This window comes from Papaver somniferum, chromosome 10, assembly GCF_003573695.1.
Source record: "Papaver somniferum cultivar HN1 chromosome 10, ASM357369v1, whole genome shotgun sequence".
In the NCBI taxonomy this organism is placed as follows: Eukaryota; Viridiplantae; Streptophyta; class Magnoliopsida; order Ranunculales; family Papaveraceae; genus Papaver; species Papaver somniferum.
This window is the reverse complement of record NC_039367.1, coordinates 27,656,483-27,675,307: the sequence shown is the minus strand read 5'-3', so window position 1 is coordinate 27,675,307 and position 18,825 is coordinate 27,656,483. Positions and strand designations below refer to the sequence as shown.

The 18,825-nt window shown below is 35.8% G+C and overlaps 1 protein-coding gene and 1 long non-coding RNA gene across 3 annotated transcripts; both read left to right on the top strand.

Annotated features, from left to right (window-relative positions):
* The first annotated feature begins 5,122 nt into the window (after positions 1–5,122).
* Positions 5,123–7,195, top strand: LOC113315277. 2 transcript variants are annotated; one of them, XR_003342913.1, is made up of 3 exons: positions 5,123–5,407; positions 6,600–6,706; positions 6,963–7,195. It is a non-coding gene; the product is annotated as an uncharacterized LOC113315277 (long non-coding RNA). The 2 variants fall into 2 exon arrangements; XR_003342912.1 differs by having other exon boundaries at positions 6,582–6,706.
* A 4,348-nt stretch (positions 7,196–11,543) lies between these two features.
* On the top strand, positions 11,544–14,961 carry LOC113315441. Its single transcript, XM_026563717.1, has 5 exons — positions 11,544–11,688; positions 13,233–13,853; positions 13,961–14,167; positions 14,509–14,518; positions 14,637–14,961. Exons 1-5 carry the CDS (start codon positions 11,544–11,546, stop codon positions 14,959–14,961), a joined length of 1,308 nt encoding a protein of 435 aa, XP_026419502.1.
* Positions 14,962–18,825: the final 3,864 nt, after the last annotated feature.

Below are 18,825 nucleotides of genomic sequence, written 5' to 3'. Positions count from 1 at the left end.
CAAATTTTTTTTAATGGCAAATCTGTCCTTTACGTATTAGTGTTAATAATCTTGATTAGTGATTAAATATTTTGTTTAGTGATTAAAATAATTTTCAGAATTATAAGAGTTGTTTAGATGAAAAATTTGAGGAAAAAAAATCAAAGTTTTGGTTTGGTTAAGAAGGAGAGAAAGAGAAGGAGAAAGTGAGAAAATTCTAATTCTTGATTCAATGGAGGATGAGGAGTGTCATATATCATCTAAAAAACCTAGGAAAATACACATCAACTACACCAATGATTCCCAAATGGCTGATTTCTTAGATTATGAGAATGATTTTACACCCACTCAAACTCAAGCTCAAACTCAAACACAAACTCAAGATGATGATTTTTATGAGCCAAATCCTGATGATGAAGACATTGATGAGGAACCCAATGCTTCTAATACACATGTACACTTATATCCTATACTTAATCTCACTTCTATAACTCTCAATTATCAAAAGTTAGGTTTTTTGAATCATGGTTCGGCGAAACAGGTTGAGGTTCGGCTCACATCTATGAGCCGAATCTACCATTGGTGAACGGTTCGGCTTACTGAATCTGTTTACTGCATGCGCCGAACCTATAATTTCCAATTCCAACCCTTTTGCTAGACACTAGTTCGGCTTATATGAAAGTTTCATAGTAAGCCGAACAACATCCTGAATAGCCCAGAATAGAATCATTACTAATTCGGCTTACATATCCAAAATCGTATGTGCCGAACATAATTTTTTAATTTCTGGGTTGAAATATTGTTACTGGTTCGGCACATATGGAGAATATCGTATCATCCGAAACCTCTTATGTTCAAGGTTCGACACATAATATGATTATCGTCTGAGCCGAACATGAATTTGTTAATTTTTGGGTTAAAATATTGTTCGTGGTTCGGCACATATTGAGGATATCGTATAAGCCGAAACCTGTAAATGTTTATAGTTCGGCACATAAGGTGATTATAGAATGCGCCGAACCTGAAGGACAAATGATTCGGCGCGTAACTAACATTAGAGGATAAGCCGAACTCTATAAATTCGGCGCATAACTGTTAAGCTATTCATTAAAACATGAAATTGAAGGTGTCCATAACCCAATCCCAGCACCATTAAAAACAAAGTTCAGGAACTAAAAGCAAAGATGTTTGCAACACCATAAAAGTGTACTTAAAACTTAAGAAAAAGTGTACCATAAAAGTGTATTTAAAACTTAAGAAAAAGTGTACCATAAAAGTGTACATAAAAGGGCATTTAACCTCGACCCCTCTTCTTAGTTGCACGACCACCTCTTCTTCCACCTTGGCCTTCATCTTCCGACGCATCATTACCGGGTTGGACGGTAGCACCACCTTGGCTTGTACCTTCACCAACTTGTCGAGACCTCTTAGTGGTAGGCCTTTGTTCGGGTTCCTCGGGTCCTTGTCCTTTGTTGATGATTGCATCCCACTTGTTGATGAGGTATTTTTGTTCTTTCATGGTCATTGGTGTTTTGCAACCAAGTTTGGCCTTCATTTTTTTCAACATCTCCCTATCCGCGACAACCTATTTTTTCATTTGTCAACAACTTATAACCATGAGGTTGAAGACATTTTTACCATAACTAATATATGAAAATAGTATAAAGTGAAGTCATTCTTACCATAATCTTGAAATCCTTAACTACATCTTCGGAAGTAGACTTGTTGGTGATCTTGATTGGCCTCGCCTTCCCCTTATCAGCTATCTTTTGCCTTTTTTTATTGACAATGAAGGGATGAGAAATTTGGTTATACCAATCCATATATCCCGGATCCTCTTCACATGGATCATCAAGTAAAGGTGTTAACTTGGACGCATCTAATGTGTGATTGTCTAAATTATTCCAAAACTCAACGGTGGGATGAGGATCATACTTTGGTTCCTAAGATGAAGTGGTGCTTTTAGTTCCCTTACCACTCTTTGGTAACAACCTGAATTTATCGTCAAACAAAGGAACCTTTTGGACGCATCCTAATTGACGGAGTACTCGCCTAGGATCGTATATAACATAACCACCGGGATACCACAATGGCCCATGATACATACCTACCGGCATATCCTCATCTTCAACAACTTCATCTTCTTCATCTTCCTTCTCAATATGGTTGAAAAGTGACATCATCAACACCAAGACAGTCTAACGTCTCTCTCAAACTTGCCACCAACTTCTTTTTGTTCCTTTTCTTGGAGTCCTCGTACGCATACCGGGCTTGAGTTGGCTCAGTATCAACATAATCGACATCTTTCTCAAATACTTTGGCCAAGTTCAAAATTGGGAAATGGTCATATATCCACACCTACATCCAAAGAACCACATTAAAAAATGAAAGGAATTGAATTGATAGAAATAAGTTTTACTTGGAAACATCAAAGTAAGACTAAAGTTTGCAAACTCAGAGAACTTTTCGTCTTATATGGATCAAGTATTATAAGCCGAACCAAGTAAGTAAAAACTTCGGCTTAAAATATTTTATGGTTATAAGCCGAACCATACTCTGAACTCCCAAAAGTTACCTGGAGCAAAGTGAAGTTCCCTCCGATGTTTGTACTTGTCAACCTAGACGCGGTGGCAAGTTGGTCCAGCAGGTAAGCGAGCGTAGCCGTTCCCCAAGAAAACTTGTTACAAGTTTCAAGATTCTTTACCAATTGGAGATAATTAGCATTTACCTTGTTTCCGGTAGTGTCGGGAAAGATGTCTCTACCAAGAGTATAAAGCAAGTAGGCAGTTCCGGTTTGCTTCACTTTGACGGGATCCATTATCAACAAACCTTGTGTGACTCTTTCCTTTGTGTTCTCAAACTCCCTTTTCAAGTTAGTCAACTTGATATTCTTATTCTTCTTATTTCTGCCACCTGGTATGCAAACGGTATCAACGTCTTTAACTGATCGACAAAACTCCAACTCAGTTTTCATTGAACCCCAACCAAGGCATTCCAGGTACAAATTGTATAGCTCATCCCAACTCATGTCATAAAAACCAGCATCCACACTTACCCCCCTTGCTTTAAGGCCTGTAATCTTACTAGCCTCATCAGGAGTGATTGCCATCTCTCCAAAAGGTAATTGAAATATGTAAGTTTTTGGACAAAAGCGCTCGGTAAATGCAGAGGCCAACACACTATCATATTCCTTATGTCCATAATTGATGGTAGGCCATAAAGCACTGTGTTGTACGTAAGCAATCACCTCAGGAACCTCTTCATCAAGACTCCATTTCGTTGCCCTCTGGTGTCTCAATACTCGGACTGCACGGTTGTGATCAGGAGTCTCATAAATTTTCTTCGCCCAAGAATCGGCATAACCAATCAACACATTTCCTCCATCTTCCGGAAGACCATGAGGAAAACCATCTGATCGAGGTGTAATTACGTCATCTTCATCAGGAATTTGTAAACCAGTGATCCGTAGATCATCATCGTTCTTCTCTTTCTCGGGTTCTGCCACCTTCTTACCTTTCTTGTCTTTCTTGGGTTTTCCTTGGGGTTGTGTTTCTTGATGAACTTCTTGATTATCATCAACTTCTTCATCTTCAGCTATTCCTTCTTCTTGTCTTTCAATTCTTACTTGTTCAGCTTCTTCTTCTAAAACTCCTCCTCTACCTCCCGCTCCCAATTTTTTCTTACCTCCTCCTCTAGGATCGGGAGTTTTAGAAGTAGAAGGTGTTACCTCCATCTTCTTCCTCTTTGTAGCTGCATTGGTCCTGACACAAGTATGAAAGTTATAAGACTAATTCGAACAACAAAGAGATTCGGAAAGCCAAAAACTTGTAAGAAAATAAGATGGCTCGGCTTACCCGAAATAACACATATGAGCCGAATCATGTCTTGAAATTTTTATTAGCTTACACAGAGAGTGGATCGGCTCATACCACAAAACAATTATAAGCCGATCCTATATATTCGGCTCACAACCGATACCGTCGAATAAGCCGAGTCTATGATTATGAACTCAAACATGTATTCGGCGCAACATGATATCATATAAATAAGCCGATCCTACACACTTGTAAAATTTATGAAATTTTAACAATGATATTCGGCGCAACCCTAATACTATCGAATAAGCCGAATCAAGACTTATGAATCGAAACCTTTATTCGGCGCAAAACTAATGCAACCATACAAGCCGATCCTAAGCACATGCAAAAATTCTGAAATTCAAACAACAATTATTCGGCACAAAACTAATACTACCATACAAGTCGATCCTACGCACATGCAAAATTTCTGAAATTCACAAAACATATTCGGCACAAAACTAACACCATCGAATAAGACGATCCTAAATATAAGTCTTTGTGTCACTAAGTTCGGCTCAAAACGGATTTCAGATATACGCCGAGCCGTTCATATGCACTTTCAGGGTTCAGTTTCAAGAACAGCTCGGCGCACATCTAAGATTTGTTTTGCGCCGAACCATACCCTGTAACCGCCGTAGAAACATGATTTTGACGAATTAAATCAATCAAACCAATCAAAAACATCAAATACGAGATGTGTTTGTAAAACTAACCTTCTTATTCTCATTTCTGGAGTTGGTTCTTCTTCAATCTCTTCTTCCGGTTGATTTTGTGGTTGATTTTGAGTTTCTTCTTCACTCTCTAAATCTTCTTCTTCTTCAATGGGTTGTTCAATCGCTCGATTAGAACGAGATACTGGCTTACGGCGATATAGATGAGTTTAATCGTCGACTAAATTTTCAAGAATCGACGATTAAATTTCGGCGATGATACGATGAAAAAAAAGGAGAAGGTGGGTTCGGCTGTGGAGGATGAGGAGGAAGAAGAAGGGGTTGAAACTGATTTTAGGTTTATGATTATAGATTTTTGTATTAAGGTTAGAGATAGATTAGTAATTTATAGGATTTAAGGGCATATAGGTAATTAAACCACCCATATGTACCCCTTATAAGATCACCCAAGTTAGGACTAGTCCTTTGTATGCCTTGAAAGTTTTTGATATGCCCAATATCATGGTTCCTTATAAAAGGTAGCATGGTATCCATCCTGCTCATTATTCGCATCTAGTTTTTTGGTTAAATAGACCCTGGATTTGAATTCCTGGGCCTAATAGACGAGCAAAATATTTGCAATGTTCTAATATCCAAAACTCTATTGTTCTAATATCCAGAAACAGCTATTTCACCCAGATTGTGCAACTGTTTTTAAACTAACAGATTAAATTACCCCCGAAATGAGTTTTCGCCGGAACTTTGGTAATGGATGCGTAAGAAGAAAGGAGTCAACCATGAAACTGAACTACTGCTATTAATTTTCACGGATTAACAAAGGGGATTAGGAGCTCATTCTTGAGTTCGACTGAATCTAGGAACATTACAACTATTATATTATTAGACTGTGTGATTTGGGTAAGTTGCCATTTTTTGTGTTGTAGTTCAGATTGATATTTTCAAAGGGATTGAAATCTATGTATGATTTGGGTCAAGTTCTTGAGCTAAAAACCATCTGAAAGTATTTTTTTGCTGCAATTGGTTAGTAGACTGCAATTTGATTCAAGTATTCGAAACGTATTGCATAATAATAATGAATATGATTATTAGAAGAGGTGAATCATGACTGCATTAAAACGTTGGTTCATGTGCTTTGATTGGATATCTCTTTAATTTGATGAATGATTGATTGTTCCCTAATCTAATAGATTGCTGCTTTACTTCTTCTTGTACTGGGATTATGTGGATTTTGTATTATTACTTTATTAGTACTCTGTACAAGAGAATAACTTGTTCAGGCATATAAGGTGTTTGTAATATCGCCTCTTTCAATCCAACTATACATTTTCTATATATTCGCTTGCGATATAGGAAACGAGCTCGGTGATCTTTCCCTTTTGAATGATCAATATAAGAATCTAATTGTGGTTTTATTCTCACCATGTTTTTCGATTCCAACTAGACTTTGTATACTGATCTCAGTCGTTGTAAATGAACAAGGCCTTTTTTTTTTCTTGTGAACAACCGGTACTTGTCACCGTGTGTTCGGTTTACTAGGATAAATCAATTGATCCACAAAAAAACACATGATGCACCTAAGTGCATAATGTATATTCGGACCGAAAAATAGATTTTGCTCGGGTTGCACATCTTTGCATAATGTATATTTTTTTGAATTTTTTGTTATTCCTTTTTTCTTTTCTTTGATACTTGTTTTTGTTTTTGATGTTTTGACGATGAAAGTGGTAATAATGGTAGTTGACTTATTATTTGAGATCATCAACTAGTGATTTTTGTTGTGTACAAGTGATTACTAGGATATACCTAGATTCATCTGCAGATACATGAAATGCACCTGATGCATAATGTATATATCCTGACAAGAAAATAGAATTTGTCCTGGTCGCACCCGAGTATATATTTTTTTGATTCTTGTATGAAAAATGTATCGACCAGGTTGCATCTGAGTGCATAATACATATTTTCATAGGAAATAAATTTTGATCAAGTTGCATCTGGGCGCATATGCATATTTTGATAAGAAATAATTTTAGTCAAGTTGCACCTAAGTGCATAATGCATATTTTTATAGGAAATAAACTTTGATCAGGTTGCACTTGGGAAAGAATTTTGCTCTGACGCTGCTAGAGAAATAGCAGCACCAAGGACAACCATGTGTTCATTTGCGGCGTCAACTAACCCATTGTTTAACCTCAGGTATATCCAAACATAGTCAGCCGTATTCTCAATAATCCCCGACTGTTTATCTGCCGTATATTTGCATCCTAACTGTTTTTAGCTAGTCGTTATTTTTTCTTTCTTTCTTTCTTTCTCTCTTTCTTTTTTGTTTGATACCACCCTCTCTTCCATCGTTCTTAATCAAGATAAATATTTGATCCAAAACATGTAGAATTTGTGCATAGCTCTCACAACTGTTTTGTCATATTGCTAATCACCATCTTCTCTGTTTCAGAAAAACTTCTCAAACCAATAAAGGGATGGATATGCGTGGTTCAAGGTTCATTGATTTCGCTCTGTGCACATAAATAAGTCTCAATGAATCAAACTCCATCTGAACGTCTCAAGGCATGATCTGTACTGTATATGTAAAAAAGAAAAGGGTGTTCTGTCAATGCAAAAAAATATTAAATTAATTAAATAAACCAAAAATGTTTAATCTTTGCCTTCCTAGCAATGAAGACTATTGCTTGCTTCACAGTTAATAGATTATATAACATACACCATTATTGACAGTTTAACAGTTTAATTTTGGCGAGTTTCTTCTTTGCTGGTTTATGTTTGTGGATAATCTTGAAGATTAGCACTTCTTTTCTTTGATTTTCAATTAGGCGTGTGTCTGTGAGATATGCAGTTTGCGCTACTTTAGTCTTCATAGTTTCACAAATAAAAAGAACAGTTTTTGTTATGCATCGAAGACGAAGTGTATTTAGACTCAAACCTATACCAAAATCAGTTTTTGGGTTTTAGCCATGGGTGGTGTTGATTGATGTAGTAGCTGACGATCTTGACAATATTTCTTTGCTAGCCAATACTCATAGCTGCAACTGATTCAATAGTGTCATTGAAGAGAAGTTTTCTTTATCGTTGCCACCAAAAAAATAAAGATATATTATATCTACTCATTCCTTAAAAATACGTTGAATGCGTTTGGTAGCTAAAATTAACTGAGTTTAAAGAACGAGTTAGCTGACATCACAAGTGGACATATGGGTGGCCTTGGTGTTGCTAGATCAAATATGATCTAGCAGGACTGCTAGAGCAAAAAAATTTCCTTGCATCTGGGCGCATAATGTACCTTCAGCATGGTTTAATTTTTTTCTTCGAATTTCATATCAACAATGGATCTTGTTTTGTAGAGATTTTCGAACCCTTATTAAAATACGACTTATATTTCGAAAGTTACGAGTTTTCTCGCGATTAATTTTAAATTGAAGAGAGATAATAAATAGGAAAGAGAAAAAGATATAGCTAAGAATAAAGTTTAAATGAAACAATGTGTATGACTAAATTATCTTATGTCTTTTTCACCCAGACATATAGTTTAGCAGTCCAATGCTACCAACCTTTAGAGCCTTGACCCATTTTCCCATCTAGTTTTTAGTAAAAAAATTACTCAGAAATCTCCCTACTTCCTGTAAGATATATATAGAATACCTTGAGCCCCATTTTGTAATTCTTGTAATTACTTCTTGTTTGCTGCAATAAACCATCTGGACTTAGCAAAAAAAAAAACATAAATTTTTGTACAAGTATTACTGGGTCATGTACAAAATTATGGCTGACTCAAAATACTCTGATTTTTGTTAAAGGGAGAGCAAAATAGGATCTGACGAGTGCAAAAACCGTAGTTGACTCGTCAATTAAGACCGATTCAATAGATTGTTCTAACTCGTACAAATATGTCCCTGCAAATACACCTATTAATTCAAACAATTGTGTTGTTTCTCCGGCTTATGATGATCACAGATACACAATCCTGCACAATAAGAGTACTTTGCATCTTCCCACTTTATGGGACAGAAAAGAATCCTTTACACACCATACAATTCAAGATAAAGTTTAGAAGAAATTACGTTTGATTAGATATAAAAATTGTAAATTGTTAGGGTTCAATGATGATTTGGGTTAACTTATAATCACTTAATTCCTAAAAAAGAAAATAAATATAAATTATTTTAGGGTTTGATTCTCCAAAACGTATTGTGTTTACGCTTGGTCATGGAGGGATCTAAACCGTCCTCCACTGTTTACGATTATACCTTATTAGATGAAATTAAAGTTAAATTTTGACTGTTCGTGATGGGACTTAGTCTTTGTTCCAGCGAACAAGAACATAACCATTTTGTTTGTCTTGTTATTGTCCGACTTCCGCTTTAGAGATTTTTGGTAATTGAAATCCCAACATCTCAGGAAAAATATACTCTGCATTGTAGTTGAGAAGAGTGTGTAGCGGATCTGATGAATGAGTGTTATTTTGGTTAGCCGAGTGTTTAACAGTGATAAATGTGTCCGAGATAGAAAAATCTATTGAACTCGTCCTAATTAACGAGTCAAGTACGATTTTTGCACTCCTCGGATCCATTTTTGCTCTCCCTCTAATAAAAACGAGTCAGATGCATGATCGAGTTGAACAATTACTCAAACATTAAAAAAAAAGAAAAAAAAAGACGTATGACATTTGACTCAGGCGAAGTCATACAATCGGATTCAAATCCCGAATGCACAAAGGATGGTTCTTAACGAACCGAGAAAAAAAACTACCGAAATAAACCGCCTCTCACTTCTTCTTTTGTGGGGCCCGCTCCTCAGAAGTTGTGCAGAGGCCAGGCTTTGTGTCTGGCGGTTTTCTTGTGTGGTTTATGTCTCGGTCCTCACATAATTTTTGATGCACAAAATAGAAAAAGACTAGTGGGTTCATGAATTGTTATCTCGAACTAGACCCATCCAATCCAAGTTGTTATATATATTTTTTTAAAGAACCATTTCATTAAAATTGTTTTAATTTTTGTTGATTATGCATAACTAAATCCCTTGTTTTCTCCCCTTGTGTTTATAAAGTGTTGTCTAAAAATGACGGTGGCCGGGTTAAGTGTGTTGATTATTGCGTTGGCTGATGTTGTTCTATTGATTTTGGAAGCTAATGTTATATATACAATCTCCATTGTTACGAGTATCGTCATGTTGAAGATACTCACCATTTCATATCCAAACATTTCATATGGTACACGTATCAAAATCTCGTGCAGAAGGTCATATTCAAAATTAATTTTTTTACATTCTTACTCAGTTTAGGAGAAAACTTACCTAATTATGTTGCCAATTCGGTTTCAATCACACCCAAAAATATTTCCATGCCAATTATTAAGGAATACAATCGTAGTCCTATTTCCAGTAACCCTAATGGAAAACCTATATTCATAAACCCTAATACTTTAAAATCATCTCATTCCTGGAGTTTTGTAATAGTAAAGCTAAAAATGTCTGACCCAAAGAATCCTGATACAACTGCTTCTTTACCAAACTCAGAGGTCTCAGAGTTTGCTATGAAATTCAGGAAGGAAACATTAGAATTGGAGAAGGCGGAAGATACTTTATCTCTCAATCAAACTGAGTCTGATACTGAAGATTCAGAAGAAAAAGGGGAATGGGATTTTTGCTTCATAGGCAAGATCATAATTGAAGGGAAAATGTCTTACGGAACTGTGGAGAAAAGTTTACAGTTTACCTGGAATTTCATCCCCCCGGAAGAAGTTAAGATTATAGAAGTGGATACGAATGTGATGATCTTTAAACTCAAGAACAAATTAGTAGTTGATAAGTTATTGAAGAAGGTCCATGGAATATTGATGGGTATATGTGTATGTTGTATGACTATTTTCAAGGTCTACTCTATCAAAATATAGATTGGAATAACCAAGTATATTGGATACAACTTCAGTACCTGCAACCGGAACACATGGCTGTCAAAGCTGTGACAGAAATGGGAAAGATGTTAGGTGAAGTCATGGAAATTGAACCTCCAAATGCAATCCCAATTGAAGGAATACCAGTCAAAGTTTGTTTCAAAATTGAACTCACCACTCCGTTGAGAAGAGGTGTCCTAGAAATAACTGCAGCAGGAGTAACCAAATGGGTTAGATTCTTTTATGAAAAACAACTGTGTAAAGAATGTTTCATTATAAATCACTGTGGAGGAGTCTGTGCAGATGCAACTAAATATGTCAAAGATGTTCATGCAAAACCATACCCTTTTGGAGGAGTAGGAAAACTGAAGAAAAGTGTTCCATTGCGTACTATGTCAAGCCCAGTACCTAAGCAGATTCCTAAGAAGAATACCAAGCATGCACCTTTTATTCCCTCTCAAGATGGCATTGCTGTTAAGATCAAAGGAATTTCTGAAGCTGAGAATGACCAAGGAAGGTTAGGTAAAAGACAAAGGTGCATTGACACAGGCAGAGCTTCAACAACTGTTTCAGAGAAGGAAACAATGGAGAGCAAATAAAGAAACAAACAACAACTATAATCTCACACAAAGAAAATCACTCTGTCAAACATGTGGGGGAGAATGAGGTAATTCGTATCCAAACAAACAAAACTTGTTGCATCTCTTATTCTTATTACTGTTATTTTTTAAATTTGAAATTAAAACTCCACTCCTTGTCAATCATGAAGTTTTTGTCTTGGAATGTTTGTGGTTTTGGTAATAACGACACTAGAAATCACCTTAAGGAACTAATTAGATCAAATAATACTGATGTTATTTTCCTCATTGAAACCAAAAATCACTCTAGGAAAATGAAACAATATATTTCCAACTTTCACTACCCTAATAGCTGTCTACATGACCCAATTGGCACTTCAGGAGGCTTATGTCTTCTATGGAAAGATGGTATTAATCTTGAAATCTTGGATATTAAGCTTAATATGATACAATACATGCACTGTGGAGATTGATGCTAGAACTAAAAAATCCCTGGTAACTTTTATTTGTGGCGCTCTTGATCCTATCCTTAGAAATGAACAATGGAACTACATGCATGCTACTTCTAATCAGCTAAACTTGCCTTCGATTGTTGCAAGATATTTAAATTTTGCTCTTACTCAAGATGAAAAAGATGGTGGGAATTTAGTCAGCCAGTCTGTTCTTGATGAGGCTAATAACTTGGTAGATACTAATGGTATGCAATCTATAAACTTCATAAAAAAAACTCTTTTACTTGGACAAATAGAAGAAAAGGGCATGCTATGACTCTAGAAAGACTTGATAGATTCCTTGCTTATGATAACTAGTTGAATTGCTACACAAACTGTGTTGTGTATCACCTAATTCCCTTAGCTAGTGACCACTGCCCCATAATGTTGTCCACCTCTAGAATATTAAATGATACTTATAAACTATTTAGACTAAACAAAGCCTGGTTTAGGGATAACAGTTGCAAAAGTGTGATTGAAAATAGTTGGTAAAGGGTCACATGCTTTTAGTGTTACAAAATCATTGTACAACAATAAACAGGAACTAAATAAATAGAATCATGTTAGCTTTGGCAACATTAGTACTCAGATCAAAAAGATTAAGGTTCAAATAGAGGATCTTACTAGGATAAATAATAGAGATAACCACCAATTGTTAGAAGAGCTCGAATGCAAACTAAACCAATGGTATGATATAGAGGAGGATTTCTGGAAACAAAGAAATAAAGATGAGGACCTTAGGAATGGAGAAAGATACACTGCTTATTATCATCAAAAATTGAACTATAGAAGAAAGAGAACCAATATAGACACCATTCAAAATGCCAATGGGACTTGGCTAACTGATAGAGCTGATATTGCAAACAATCTTAAAGATCATTTTTATAGTATGAGCAGGTAAACCTCTCCTCCTAATGCCTCTGATTATTTTAGTAATGTCATTCCTTGTATTAATGATGAAAATGCTATGTTATTGGTTGTCCCTTCTCATGATGAAATCAGAAATGTGGTTTTGGTATGCATTCTTGGACTACACCAGGGCCTGATGGGTTCCCTCCTGGTTTCTATAAAAAAAAAATGTGTCCAACTATTGGTAATGATATTGTAAGTATGGTTCAAGCTTTCTTCCACTCAAAGCATCTTTTGAAACAACTTAATCATAATTTTACTGCTCTGATTCCTAAGAAAAACTGCCCCGTTTCAGCTGCTGATTTCAGACCAATTAATTTATGCAATGTGAGCTATAAAATTATTTCAAAACTTCTTATTACCAGACTCAAGCCACTTTTGAATAAATTTAATTCCCATTTCAATCTTCTTTTGTACTTGGTAGAATGATATAAGATAATATTGTTATGGCTCATGAGATAATTGATACCATGAAAAACACCAAGAGTGTGAAAGGGTGGATGGCCATTAAGCTAGATATGAGTAAGGCCTTTTATAGTATTGAGTGGGATTTTGTTATTCATAGCCTAAAAAGTCTAGGATTTTTTACTGATTGGTGTGATCTCATTTATCAATGTGTGTCAACTGTCTCTACTTCTATCCTTCTAAATGACTCTCCAGGTGAAGTGTTAATTTGTTCCTCAAAGAGGCTTAAGGCAAGGAGATCCATTATCTCCTTACATATGTATCCTTCGTATGGAGTATCTTTCTAGATCTTTATTTACTGCTGAAGCTAATAATCTTATTGGTGGATGTAATGTCACTAACAGCATCCCTTCTGTGAGCCACTTGTTTTTTGCAGATGACTGTCTGCTATTCGCTAGAGCTGAGGCTAAGCATATAGCAAACATCATTGATCAATTCAACAAATTTTCAGTTCAATCTGTTAACTTTGATAAGTCTGGTCTTGCTTTTAGCCCTAAGGTTCCTAATCCTATAAAAAGTGATATTTCTAATATCTTTCATATTAAAAAAATGGCTTTGCAGGATAAATATCTAGGAGTCCGTCTTCTGTTGCAGAAAAATAAATTTGAGTCTTTCTCTCCTCTAATGGATAGGTTTAGTGACATGCTTGCCATCTGGAAATCTAAATTCATAGCTCAACCAGGTAAGACAACTTTAAATCAGTCTGTTTTAGGGAAAATTGCTAGTCACCATATGGATGTCTTCCCCATGCCTAGAAAAATCACTGATAAAATGGATGAAATCCAGAGAAATTTATGGTGGAATAAAAAGAATGGTGAAAAGGGCACTTATGCCAGAAAAAAATGGACCCATGTAGCTTACCCTAAAGACCTGGAAGGTTTAAATATAAATAAATCTGCTATTTTAAACAAATCCCTTTTATCTAAGCTTGCTTGGAGGATGCTAGATGATCCTGATGCTCCTTGTGCAGTTCTCCTAAAACATAAATACTTCAATGGTTATAACCCTATTAATTGTTCTTTGTCTAGACATGGCTCTTGGGTATGGAAAGGGATATGTGTGATGGCTTAGAAATAATAAGAAAGTTTTATTGTTGGCAACTAGGTGATGAGAACAACATTTATATTTACAAAGATAATTGGATTCTTTATATGTCTGGTCCTCCTAAATCCAACTTTATGTCTACTAATATCAATAAAGTCTCTCACTTGATAGATGATATTACTCGTACTTGGAAAACTGACATTCTTGAAGCTTTGTTTGATAGGGACACAATCAAAGATATTCAATACATTAGAATCCCTATCTCTGGTAAAGATTTTATTAGGTGGAAGCCAGCCATTAATGGCTTTTTCTCTGTTAAAACATCCTATAGGGCTATTTTGGATGACATGCAATCTAGGCCTCCCAATAGTGATGATATAGAATGGAAAGCTCTCCGGAAAACAAAACTCCCTATAAAGATCCAACATTTTTTATGAAAATTTCTCCATAAGTGCTTGCCTACTAGAGATAGACTAGCCAGATTCACTAAGCATTAACACGTTGTTTGTCCTCTTTGTAAGAATCATAATGAGTCTTCCTAGCATCTGTTTTTGGAATGTAGTATTGTTATAACTGTCTTTAGCAACATTGATGCAAACTGTGTGCAGCTGCTGCAAGGTAAGGATCTTCACTCTTGGTTTAAACTTTAGTTCGATAAGGATTTCAATTCCAGATCAACTAATACTCCTTAGTTTAATACTATGTGTTTTACAATGTGGAAAATATGGAAAACTAGGTGCAGTGTTGTGTTTGACAGTTTGCAGGTGAATGCTGATGAGATTATTATGAACATAAAAAATCATATTACTGATTGGTCAAGAATTCAGGGTGCTTCTACACCAAACAGAAGAGAAATTACAGTTCCATCAGTTTTGAAACACTGGAAAAGACCGGTACATGATGATACCGAAATTAATTTTGATGCAGCATTCTGCAACTACACGAAAGTTGCTGGCTTAGGTCTAATCAGTCGTGATTTTGCAGGTAGAAGCAATGGAGCTAGGGGACATTGTACAAGTGCCTTAGATCCTGAACATGCAGAAGCATTGGCAGGCGATTAAATGGGCAGAAGACAAGGGAATAACAAGATTGTATCTGGAAGGTGATAGCCAAAGGGTGATAAATGCGTTAAATTGAAACCTGGGAGCAATCAAATGGACCAATGCATGCATAATTATAGATTCAATCTTTCTTTTAAATAAATTTAGCAGTTGGAAGTGTTCTTTTACTTATCGTGAGGGAAACAATGTTGCAGACACTATAGCTAAAAAAGTCTTTATCTTTTTCTAGAGCACAAGAATGGCATGCTATAATGCCCTCTTGGCTAAGCTCAGTAATTTCTGAAGATGAAAACTACTTGGCTCTAAATGCCTAAATTTTAATAAAATTTCTCTTTTCGTAGTAAAAAAAAAGAACTCTCATAGTCTGAACGAGTTAGCTGACTTCTTATTAATTCCATCAAATTATTCAATAATGGTAGGAGAATAGGCAAATCCAACTCAATAATTCAAAAAAGTAAAAGAAAAATGTTTAGCCATAATGGTGAAAAGATTTCAATGTTGTTTATCACAGGTATCTCTCTCTTTTTTTTAATGGTTAAAAAAACTTGTTTTTTCTTTTTCCTTTTGAAGTAAAAGGCCATGAGAAGCTATTTTTCTTTGTGTAATTAATATTGCCAGTCCTACCTGGTCAAGTTTACAACATGCAAACAAATTGGACGGAATATGTTGCATATTTTTATGCCATGGATGAAACAGTGGTCCATCTCACATTAGGAAATCCTTTAAAAACCGTTTTATGCATACGAAACTTGTAAGTTGGATGCAGAGAGAAGATTGCGCTTGAGCCTCTCATTCCAACCTGCTAGAAATAGAATGTAAGAGTAAAGAAAATTTTTTTGCACCTTACTTACAAAAGCTAGCAGACAAGTAAAACTTGTTCGCATTACATCTGATTAATATATGTACCAACTCTTTACTCTTTAGATATATAGATAGAAAAAAAATTCATAGCGTACGCAAATGGGAGTTCTCCCTCAAATGGCATTACTTTCTTCAGTTGCAGTGAGTCAAAAGCAGTGCGCACCCAAAATGAAAGTCATTCTATTCTCAGTTTCATCATCGCACTATATACATCCACTCCACCCATTCTTTATTCCATCACTTTGTCTTCAACAATCTTCAATTTTCTGTAGGATTGAAGAATCATGAACAGAGAAGTAGCAAATATATCAATGGGCTTCTTTGGCATCTACAAGGAAGCCTACAAACTTACAGCAGCAAACAAGAAAATCTTTTCGCAAATCACTTTAACCATACTCCTCCCTCTAGCCTTCTGTTTCTTGTATGAAATACGAATCTTACCTTACGCAAATGGATGGATCGCTTATGGTTTGGTTATATCCCAAATCCTCTTATTAATCTTGCTGTTCCTTTTCAGTCTCTGGTCAACTTCTAGTGTCATGTATACCATAGCTTGTTTCTATACCTCCAGAAACATCACATTTAAGAAAGTTGCTGGTGTACTTCGTAAGTTATGGGGGAGACTTAGTGCCACTTTCTTCTGGTGCTCCTTTACCGTGGCTATATACACCTCCGCAACTCTCGGTTTGCTGTTTTTATGGTATTTAGCTGTGAAAGGAGGGGGTATATCTTTGATATTCATACTATGTATGTCTATTCCTGTTTTCGCCGGATTGATTTACGCGATGGTTGTTTGGAATATTGCAACTGTAATTACGGTATTGGAAAAGGATCATGATGGCAGAAAAGCTTTGGCAAAGAGTATGAGACTGATTAAGGGTAAGATATGGGTTTCTTGTGCTGTCTTTGTTTTGCTTGGGATCGCATTTGCTGGTATAATTTTCACTTACTGTTACCTGTCAGTTTACGGGAACAAGATTAGCTTTGTGGGTGAAGTATTTGTGGGAATTGGTTGTCATTTGTTGTTGGCTGTTTGGTTTCATTTCTTGCTTGTTGTTCACTCTGTGGTTTACTTCGTTTGCAAATCGGTCCACGACGAAGACATCTCTACTATTTCGACTCACTTGGAGGTACCTGTTATCCATTTGGGTAGGGATAGAAAAGAGGTTCCGTTGGAGCAAGTACTAGTTTGAAGAATCGGCTGATTTGCACGATTAGTTGCAAAAGTCTCGGGTAGTTTGGGTAACTTTTTCTGTAGTACTACTGTAATAGATAGTTTGTGTTGGTTAATTAAAAGGAATGTTACTTATATACACGTGGATTATGGATAATGTAATGAAGGGGATTATTATGAATGATGAAGCGGAAATGACACAATAATGCTATGTACACCGTGAGAGATACCGCAGCTTCTACCGGGTGAAGAGAGAGTGGGACCCACTTTCCAAAATTCACCGTCCAAATGCAGAGAAGGCTTACATCTCGGCCCTTTATTTTCTCCCGGTATATTCCACGGGATAAGTTGTTGATGACCGGGAGAAATCCTGTGGATTCTCCTGGGGCTATAATAAGGGTGGATTTCTGCTAACTTCTGGGGTGGGACCACCTTTTATCACAACTTCTGGAGAATCCACGGGATTTTTCCCGATCAACCTAGCACTACTCATGATGAAGTGAATATTGTTTTCCCTTTTTATTGCTGGTAAATTCTTCTTATGAAAAATATGCAGGATAGTACTTACTTTTTCTTATGAAAACATGGATTCAAAATAATGATTAATTTACCGGATGATTTTTTTTTTTTTCTGGATTATATACGATCATTGGTATCACCGGGAAAGCTTTTTTTTCTTCCTCCCAAAGAACATTTCTAACTAAAATCAAAAGAAAAAGGTATCATTTTTTTAATTCGGCGGCTGGATTTTCTTATGGTGGAGTTGGGGTTCTTCACAGTATGTGTAAAAATAGTTGGAGTTGAGAATTAGAAGTTGGAGCTAAATTAATTTTTTTTAAATGTCACATTCATTCGTCATCACCATTTTCTCGTAGGTTGTTAGGGAGGGATGGGTATTTTTACACCAGTGATTCTTTACGAACCGAGAAAACTGACAATGGGAAAACCGTCAGATCTGTTTTTTTTTGTGGGTCCTGCTGAGGACAGCAGGGGGCCGGTTATTGTGAGAGAGGTTCTGGCGGTTTTCTTCTTTTCGGTTTTTTCGTTGTTTGTTAATACTTTCTGTTTTTACACTGTGTACCTAAAGACAGAGAAGTAAAAGCATCATTCCGTCCGTCATGTCAACCTCAACAAAAAAAAGCCATGCGTATGTTAAAAACAACCTTGCTTCAAAAAAGAATTTAAAAAAAAAACTCAAAATAATGATTAAATATACCTTTTTACCTAGCCGATCGTTGAAATAGCCGATTTTTTGTTGTTGTTGTTGTTCATCTTTAAATCAACATTTCTAACTAAAATCAAAATTTTTAGAAAAAGGTCTTAACGACGCGGATGGTGGATTTGTTAATTTTTTTCTATTTCTGCGGCTTAGATTTTCTGAAGATGGAGTTGGAGCTCTTCACGGTAAGAGAAAAGAGAATAAAAATAATTGGAGATGGAGTTAGAAGAATTAATTTTACAAAATATAAAAACATGGTCATGGATGTCACATTTTGGCCCACCTTTTAACATTTTTTTTAACTTTTTTCGTAAAAGAGGCGAACCTCATACTATATATTAATAACGTCGATTTTGAATATAGTAAACATTACATAGATTAATCAAGATCGTATACAATTCATAAAAGCTAAAGTATCTCCATCAATTTTGAACCTTTCTAACCTTACAAACATAAATTCCTGATTAGATTTCCATGAGGGACAATCCGCATCAAAGAGCCAAATTAGTTCTGAAACAAAGCTAATTTGTATCACTACAATACAAGTGACAATGGAGGTCTAAAACGGTTTGTAGAGGTCAGAAACGTGGTTGACATTGGAGTCTTGGTA

Bases quoted from the DNA above. Each gene is read 5' to 3' on its own strand.
- LOC113315441 (XM_026563717.1), top strand. From the start codon at position 11,544: ATGCATGCTACTTCTAATCAGCTAAACTTGCCTTCGATTGTTGCAAGA. The intron at 11,689-13,232 runs GTATGCAATCTA...TGTTTTTTGCAG, and splicing joins TAACTTGGTAGATACTAATG to ATGACTGTCTGCTATTCGCT. The intron at 13,854-13,960 runs GTTATAACCCTA...GTTGGCAACTAG, and splicing joins AAAACATAAATACTTCAATG to GTGATGAGAACAACATTTAT.